The sequence below is a fragment of the Nanorana parkeri genome, unplaced genomic scaffold, assembly GCF_000935625.1.
Source record: "Nanorana parkeri isolate BGI_ZX_2015 unplaced genomic scaffold, ASM93562v1 scaffold1182, whole genome shotgun sequence".
NCBI lineage: Eukaryota > Metazoa > Chordata > Amphibia > Anura > Dicroglossidae > Nanorana > Nanorana parkeri.
The window spans coordinates 202,341-210,723 of NW_017307450.1; the positions used below are offsets into that span (position 1 = coordinate 202,341).

The window sequence follows — 8,383 nt, forward strand, 5'->3', positions numbered from 1 at the left end:
TACCTCTCTCCTCGCCGCCGCACATTGTGTAATCTGGTCTTGGGGTGGCAGGGAGAGTAAATCCAGCCCTGGGCGCACACTTCCCTCACCATACAGTAATACCTTGGTTTACAAGTAACTTGGTTTTCGAGTGTTCCGCAAGACAAGCAAACATTTCTGAAAAATGTTGCCTTGATATACGAGCGATGTCTTGCAATACGAGCACAATTTTGTAGAAAAGCACCACCCGAATAAGGCTGTAGCAGTGTGAGCGATTAATCTGTTTAATGACAATGCAATGTCACACTTCTGCAAAATCTTTAAAAGGAGGCAACAGCAAGTGTGATTGGATAGTTTCCTTGTTAAGGTTTCACGAAATGAAAAAGATTCCATTGAGCCAAGAGATATCAGTGATTCCATTAGTGATAGTGAAAGTCGTCCTACACAATAATCCTTCTCTCTAGTCTCCCTCACACCAGCCACGAAGGTACCTGTCATTGGTTTATTTTTCTTTATATTTTGTATTATATTACAGTACAGTTCTGCATTGTAATCATATTTATATTAATATTTTTGGGTTGTGGAACGAATCAGTTTCCATTATTTCCTATAGGGAAATTCGCTTTGATATACAAGCATGCTTCCGGAACGAATTATGCTCATAAACAAAGGTATTACTGTGCAAGTGATTGTATGTATCAATGCTATTATCAGCCACTGTGCACACTCAATCACGAATCGTATGCGATCGACTCTTCGCACGACAATCGTAAGGTGTATGTGTAGTGCCCAACCGACAGCACTGTACAATCGTACGACTTTTGACGTTCAAGCATATTTGAAAAGTTTGGTCGATCGTATGAATTTCGCATGGTTGGTGGCGTTTCCGCCCGTCAAAAGTCGTACGATTAACACTGCGCATGCGCAAACGAAAATAGGTGCGCTCGATTACAGCAATTCGTCCAGGTGTTTTTTTTTTTACTACCGCTGATTGAACCTTGCGATAATGGGGGCAGGATGGGGTCGCCGTACCACAATCGTACGACGGTTCGATCATCGGACAAAAAGTTTTGTCCGATAATCGTAAGGTGTATGGGCACCTTTACTCCAGCTCCATAACCAAAGGTCTGCACCTAGGATGAAGAGTCTGCAGGAACCCACTGATCCAGTGATCACGGCTGCAACGCTTAGCAGGCTCAATGCACAAAATATAGCACATTGTTCTAGTAATATGTGTGCATTTATTATTATTTTGTTTAAGCTGGACTATGACTTTGCTGTATGCAACTCCATCGGGGCACTTTTCTTTCACCTAAAGTCTTGGAAACCCTCAAATGGGAGATTTACATTTCTCCCACGTGTGCAGCTCAGCTCACCTCTCTACTACTCCTGACAGCCAGGATCACACCTTTACATCCCCCACGTGATCAGAGAAGGCGGAGCAACATGGGACATGGCATAGCCATGCCCACATGACCCTACGCCGTGTATACCCTTCAGCCCCGCCCACTCCACCTGGCGTTGAGCTCAGCTGTTGGCTCTTTTGTTGAGGCCACGCCCCGGGCCCTGAGAAGGGTTGACAGGAAAGATGGCGGCGCCCTTGGTGAGAGCGGCGAGGAGACCGGTGTCCGGGAGGCTGATAAGTACTGCGGGTAATCGGAGAATTGTTACACGTAGTGACAGGGCGGTGCATTTCATTGCAGTCTGCATCTGTAATATGCACCGTGTAATATGAACATGTGTGCATACTTGGGGATGTAATACATGTAAACATAGTCAGCAGTCTGACGTTGCTTCAGACTTTTAAAGCCACATAATGAAATCCTTCAGATTTGTTGCTCGGCCCCCCATTTGATGAAGCAGATATTGCTCATATGATCTAATGTGGAGGAATACTCACCTTACTCTGCACACTTGCTCTGGTTGTGATGACCAGTCCCCTGATGCTACTCTCTAGCTGGTCCTGTCTCCGCCCCTTTTGCAGATGTCATGACACACGATGCAGGCGCAGTGACCAAATCCCATACTGATGAGGTGGCCGCTGGTCCTGCATTGTAGGTGATAACCTAGTAATGCCCGCTCACATATGTGAGTGGGCACCGAGATGAGGGCATGTCGTTTATGGTATAAATGGTCAGCACCTAATCTGATGCATGTTATTTACCTGTATAAGCCCCCCTTGTGTAGAAATCCAAAAGCTCTGGATCCCCCATCTTGGATGTGATGTCAGCAGACACTGCCACTTAAGTTACACCTTATTGCAGGGATAGCCAAACATTGGCCCTCCAGCTGTGACCACAAGTCCCATAAGGCGTTGCACGACTCCGACAGCCACAGACATGACTTGCGGATGCATGATGGGATTTGTAGTTTCAACTAACTGAAGCTTGGCCACCCCTGCTTTATAGTATTCCCCTTTGCTCTTCCCCCAGCAGCTGCAAAAAAGGTTGTGAAGGGAGGGGCATTGATACATATAAAAAAACATTTATGGAAAGAAAAAAAAAAAACCACTGCAGGTAAATATTTAAAATACTTGTTTTTTTTCTCTGTAATTTTACCTGCAATTTTTTCAGTTGGTGACTGGGTCTCTTTCACCCTTTTGGCAGCAACGGGCCCCTACAAACATAGCCGCCAGGAGTCTGTTTGCCTGTGTAAAACTGCCTGATCGCTTCCAGGGGCCGGTACACTTGTCACCCCCTTCACCTTCCCAGGCTCCGCTGCTCCTCCTTGAGGCCCAGGACTGGCATCGCAGGTGTCGTCGGGTAGAGGGGAGAGAGACCAGCAAACATTAATTTGCTGATATTCTCCCCACTATATGAAACTGGAAGCGACAATGATTGAATCATTTCCACTTTCTGAGCTGTCATTCCCCAGGTAGAGAAGCCAGGGAAGACGCTGATCTAGCATGATCTGTGCTTGATCAGTTTCATTGGGCTGCAAAGGAGACATTAGGGTGTCTAATAGACCCCCAATGTCTCCTTAAAGAGAACATGTCACTAGTAACGTGCTATCACATAGTTAAATAAAGTTAAAAACACCCCAAAAAAACTAGCCACCCCGAAAAAAGTAGTGACTACTTTACAGCATGCACGGGGAACAAAAGTAGCCACCTTCCGGAAGGAATGACAGTGTCAGCACCAATTCAGAGATGATTGGAGGATCTACAACTGAGTGACACACAAATAAGATACATTTTTGTTAATATTTAAGGTACTCGAATGCATTTTTAAGATTTAACTCCTCAGTTTAGTGTCACTTTAAATAATCTTCCGGCCTAACACTAGGATTAAAACGTGTGTAAAAACCCCCCCGTAAAAACGGCTCTGGCAGTGAAAGAGTTAAAGAAGTCTATGGCCATTGTACAGTTCTAATCTTACAGTGGAGCGGAGTATAAATTGTGATGTGGATAAGAAATGTGTGTTGGTGTGTATTGTCTGATTCTTGTGTCTTTGTATCCACAGCTGCTCTTTGCCGCCGAGCTGCCCCTCTGGGCCCTCTTCCCAATGAGCAGTTTGAGGGTAAAGATTTGGACTCTCTCAAGAAATATCGCAGCTTTACCAGGTACAAGAGAGTGGCTGAGGCAGAAAGCAAGAAACCAGTCTGGTGGAGGACATACCGGCAGTATTTGTACCCCACAGATGGTAATGTACTAAACCAGATGTTTCTTTCCAGTCATAGTATAGTATATAGGAGTGTGTAATGCTGCTGGGCACAGTTTTATTAAAGTGGAACTCCAGGGAAAAAAAAAAAAATTCTCAGCAATACAATGCGAGTCAGTTCCCCCTAATGCTTAGTATCCTTTGCCCACAGCGCTGCTCTGTGCTGTACAAATGACCGCTTCACTGATGCCGGATACTAGTCACAGCGCTCTTCTTTCTGCTCTATGATTGATAGTTGTGGCAGTGATACAGTGCAGGATAGTGTAGTTCTCTCTCCCCTTCCTCTCCCCTCATCCATTCCCAAAAAGCCTTGTATTCTTGCCACTAAATACAAGGCATTCTGTGAGTGGACGAGGGGAGATCATATCGTTTACCCGAACCTCCCCTTGCCCAATCGCAAAACGCAGGGGCATTCCCATAATGAGGTAGCCTCAGGCGGCATGTGTGGGGAGTGGCAGCACGACCGACTAACAGCACAAAACAACACCCCCCTGGCGAACAGCTTGGCCGCTCGCCGCCTGTACCTGGCTAACAGCTTGTCCGTAATAGAAGTCACCAGCACTCGATGATATGTGCAAGAAGTAAAGCACTTTTTATGAAATTGTCACATGCGTCAAACAGCCAACGTTTCAGGCCACGCAGGGTCCCTTCTTCTAGGCGGCAGTGTGGTTTTTTAGGCTTTGAAGTCGGGTCTTCCCCTGTGTAACTAGCTTCCTTCTTGTCTGAATCCTGTTTTTCCTTGAATTCTTTCTTCTGGATTCCTTTATCATTCCAGTTTCTTTTCTAAACCAAGGCCCTCCCCGCCCCTGGAGGTATTCTGTACGTACATAGCATTGGAATATTGAACTGTGATCATCTAAGGGGTGGGAAATAGCATTATGACACTAGATTGTGTTGGCTTGAATGAAGCAGTTTAGAAGTTTTACATTACCAATGGTCACACTTGTTTGTGTTTGTTATTATCACCTAGATGGAATGTCGGAGAAGGTGGACATTGGGCTACCCTATTTACCATCCTCTTCAACAGAATTAAGGAAGGCCCGACAAAAGATATGGAAGGACAACCACCGTAACGCAGAACTAGAAAGAACCACACGCCACCGCACATGTATGTTATTTGGTTTGCATCATTTCTGGGGTTATCTACATATATTTTCCAGAGATTTTCTGCCACAGCCAAGTCCTCCTTTTGACTGTTTCGATGCCAGGACCTGCTTAACACTTTTGACCACAGCTGGTCAGACCATTTTTCAGTCTTTCACCTTGTGCGTGTACATGGGGGCTGGGGACTTTTTTTTTTACACTTAACTTTATTGCTATCATATAGGGGGCTAGCAAGCACCCTATGTAATAGCAAAGAGGATTTGACAGGTCCTCTTTAAGGAGACATCAGGGGTCTATAAGACTCCTAATGTCACCTAGGGACGCCAAAGAAGCTGATGAAGCATAGATGCGGCGGTGGGGGGTGCACATGCCCTGGAACTGTTTGGGCAGCTCTATAGCTGCTGGATCTCTTGTGTGTGAACAGCCATCGCCGGCTATGTAAAACAGTACCAGCAGCAGCCGTGATCTTGGTATAACTGCTTCAGGATGCCGCCATTTATTTACATACGGTAGTCCTGAACCCTTCAACTTTTTTTTTTTTTTTATTATTAATTTTTAATTATTTATTACATTACTGTCAGGGGCTTTGGGGTAATATCGGGGGGTCTAAACAGACCCCTGATATTTTCCTTGTGAGACAGAAAAAGAGATTGGGGACTCCAGTCTCTATCTCTGCAGCCCCAGTGCTCCATGAACAGGAAGCACTCAGTACAGAGGTTTCCTAATTCATAAACTGAGGAGATAGTACAATCTCCCCATTTCCAAATGGACACAAAGCCTCTGTACTGAACAGCTCCTGTTCATTCATAAAATGAGAAGATAGTAAGTTTTACTATGTCTCCAATCATGAATGAATAGTAATAATGTATAGCACTTCCTGTTAAATTCATAACTTAACCGCAATATACAGGGGTACAGGTACTCCTAGAATGAGATCCTAATAGGTTGGACTTGATGGACTAATGTCTTTATTCAACCTCAAATACTATGTAACTTAGGGACATAGTACATTTTTACATTCTTCTTCTCAGTTATTTCAAACCGCAAAGTACTGATCACTCTACTGTTTGCTCAGTACAGAGAAAGATCTGCAAATATGTGAAATATTTGCTGATCCTCTGCTCCGCATCCTGAAGTCCACTCGACATCTGTCTTGCCCGGCATCACGACAGATGATCTCTCCTCCCCGCTGGGCGCCGGCTGCATGCTGCGGTCTGTGTCCCCTCCAATCCCCACTGCCACTTGTGATGCAGGCAGGGAAGAGCAGCTGGGATCGGAGGGGACAAAGACTGCAGCCGGCGCCCAGTGGGGAGGAGAGAGCTGCAGAACGGGGTGCGTTGCTGATTGGCATTTTTCAGAAACTGATATGTAGGTTTTGAGGGGGCAAGCCTGTTAAGATGTTAGTGAAAGTTCAAAAGATAACTTTTAAACAAAATGTAGAAGAAAAAGCTACCAAAATGCCATGGTGTTTCTTCCACAATAGTGCAAATAGCTCTGGATGAAGTTCGAGCAGAATGGGAACAAACATGTGGCCCGCATCACATCCAGAGAGTAGCCGAACATTATGGGGTCTTTAAAGATCTCTTTGGAGAAGCCACCTTCACTCCTAGACTCACTCTTCGGGTCCAGTATAACACAGAAGACTCAGTTATGCCCGTCTATTATGGAAATTATGTGACTCCATCTGAGGTTAGTGTCTCTCTATTACTGCTTATAGTTCTGGAGGCCAACATAATACTAGTTGGGCTGACACCCCTTCTTTGTTGCTACAGGCTGCAGTGGCTCCAGAAGTGATGTTTGATGCACAGGAAGGATCTTTGTGGACACTTCTGCTCACAAATCCAGGTCTGTTTGTTCACACTGTAGATCGAAAACTTTCATATATTTTCTGGGAGAATGCCGTTAAAGAAGAGCTCCAGCTTCACCTCTTGCTTGTGCTTGCTGGAAAACTTAAATGTTCTACCCTTCCCTTCCCCACTGTGTGCCTCCAAATTTTCATAGAAGGGCATTTTATGCCCAGTCTCCCATAAGACCTTTTGCCCTGTGCTTTCACAGGGTTCAATCACCGTTTCTGTCCCCAAAGTGGCGCACACAACTTCCATAGAGGCAGAATCAACTGGAAGAGAAAGAGTTCCGAATTCCACCTAAGGCTCAGGAACTGCAGCTAACAGTGTACTGTCACTTGTTTTGCTTTCTGTGTGAATCCAGTGTTGTTTCTTAGTGAGAACAATCTTGCGGTGTAGAAGAAAAGCCTAAACAATAAACTTTCTTTAAAATATTTGCCCCCCATACATTTTAGCATAACTCGCAATGTTTTCTGTGGTGTCACATGACCACAAAGCTCCAGCTCCTCTCTGTAAATATGCAGCTTGTGGGAGGGAACTCTTTCCGCCTCCGACCACACCTAGCACAATGGACGCAAACCCTATTATCAGCTGTCCACATTTATACAGAGAAGCCGGAGCTTTGTGGTCACGTAACTGCATTGAAAACTTGATATAAAGGAATTTAAATGGTGATTTATAAATGTATGCCGGGCCATGGGGAGGCAATGGTTTAACCACCGCCCTGCAGGGAGATGGACATTCATTTCTGGAATGACATTTTAAAGCGTCTTTCAACAAATTACTGCTCTGTGCCCACTAGTCTCTGTGTAGTGAGCCGTCCCCAGACATCTGTGTAATGAGACATTGTACCGAGCTGATCCGAGTGGTTCAGTACTATGCGATCGCTGTGATGACGCATTACAGGGATCACAAGTTAGTGTTTACACTGAGGATCTCTCCCCTTCCTTTTTACTAGAGGAAGGAGAGGAATCAAAGTAGTTTATGAATGGGAGACTCATTGAATGAATCAGCATCAGGAGTCTATTCATTCTTTATTCTCAGGGACTCTGTTTTGTTTTTGTTAACCCTTTCATTGTCCCTCATCTTCCAAACTACTGATCTCTAGCCTGCCTCTGTATTGTAACCTGTATGTAACCCTTCATCTCCCTTAATCTAAACCCCTTAATCTCCATCCCGCCACTGTATGTGACTGTACAATAACCCGTTCACCTCTTGTTCTCTCTGTGTATTATGTGCATTACCTGATGTGTTGCATTGTAGTTCATCATTACCAAGCTGAATGTTTTAAGCCTCTCAATACCTTCATGTTTCTTCATTTGCAAAAAAACTGTCTACTTTCTAAAAAGACGTCATTTCGGGGGTGTTTAAACCGTCCTGGTATTTGTTTTGGGGGTTTTTTTTACAGAAAGTAAGGGAAACAGTTTTTTGGTATTCTTTTTTTTTTTCTTTTCTGTTGTACAAAAAAACTCAGGGGTGATTTAACTGTCACCAAAAGAAAGCTCTATCTGCCTAAAAAATGATATAAAATGTATGTGGGTAGCAGTGTCACATGACGGAATAATTGCAAGTCAAGCTATCACAGCACTGAAAACTAAAAAAATGGCGGAGGTATATACAAGTAGTTAAAGTGTATTTCCACCTTTTTGCAGCCAAATTTGAAGAACCCCTAATAATATATTTTCAACAAAGGATACCTAATAATACAAACTTTCTTATTTTTCTTTTTTGGAGCAGAATTATACAGAGGACTCTACAGGTAGCATGAAAGTTTCAGAATACCTTGCTGAACCATAC

At 44.2% G+C, this 8,383-nt stretch overlaps 1 protein-coding gene across 1 annotated transcript in view; it reads left to right on the plus strand.

The window, feature by feature from the left end:
* Window positions 1-1,513: 1,513 nt before the first annotated feature.
* Window positions 1,514-8,383, plus strand: part of MRPL38 (mitochondrial ribosomal protein L38) — a 14,139-nt gene continuing 7,269 nt past the window's right edge. Inside the window, exons 1-5 of the mRNA XM_018568402.1 lie at window positions 1,514-1,631; window positions 3,441-3,620; window positions 4,609-4,746; window positions 6,226-6,431; window positions 6,515-6,587. Coding sequence (XP_018423904.1) covers window positions 1,568-1,631; window positions 3,441-3,620; window positions 4,609-4,746; window positions 6,226-6,431; window positions 6,515-6,587 — 661 coding nt within the window. The 5' untranslated portion in view covers window positions 1,514-1,567. The remainder of the gene's footprint in view (window positions 1,632-3,440; window positions 3,621-4,608; window positions 4,747-6,225; window positions 6,432-6,514; window positions 6,588-8,383) is intronic.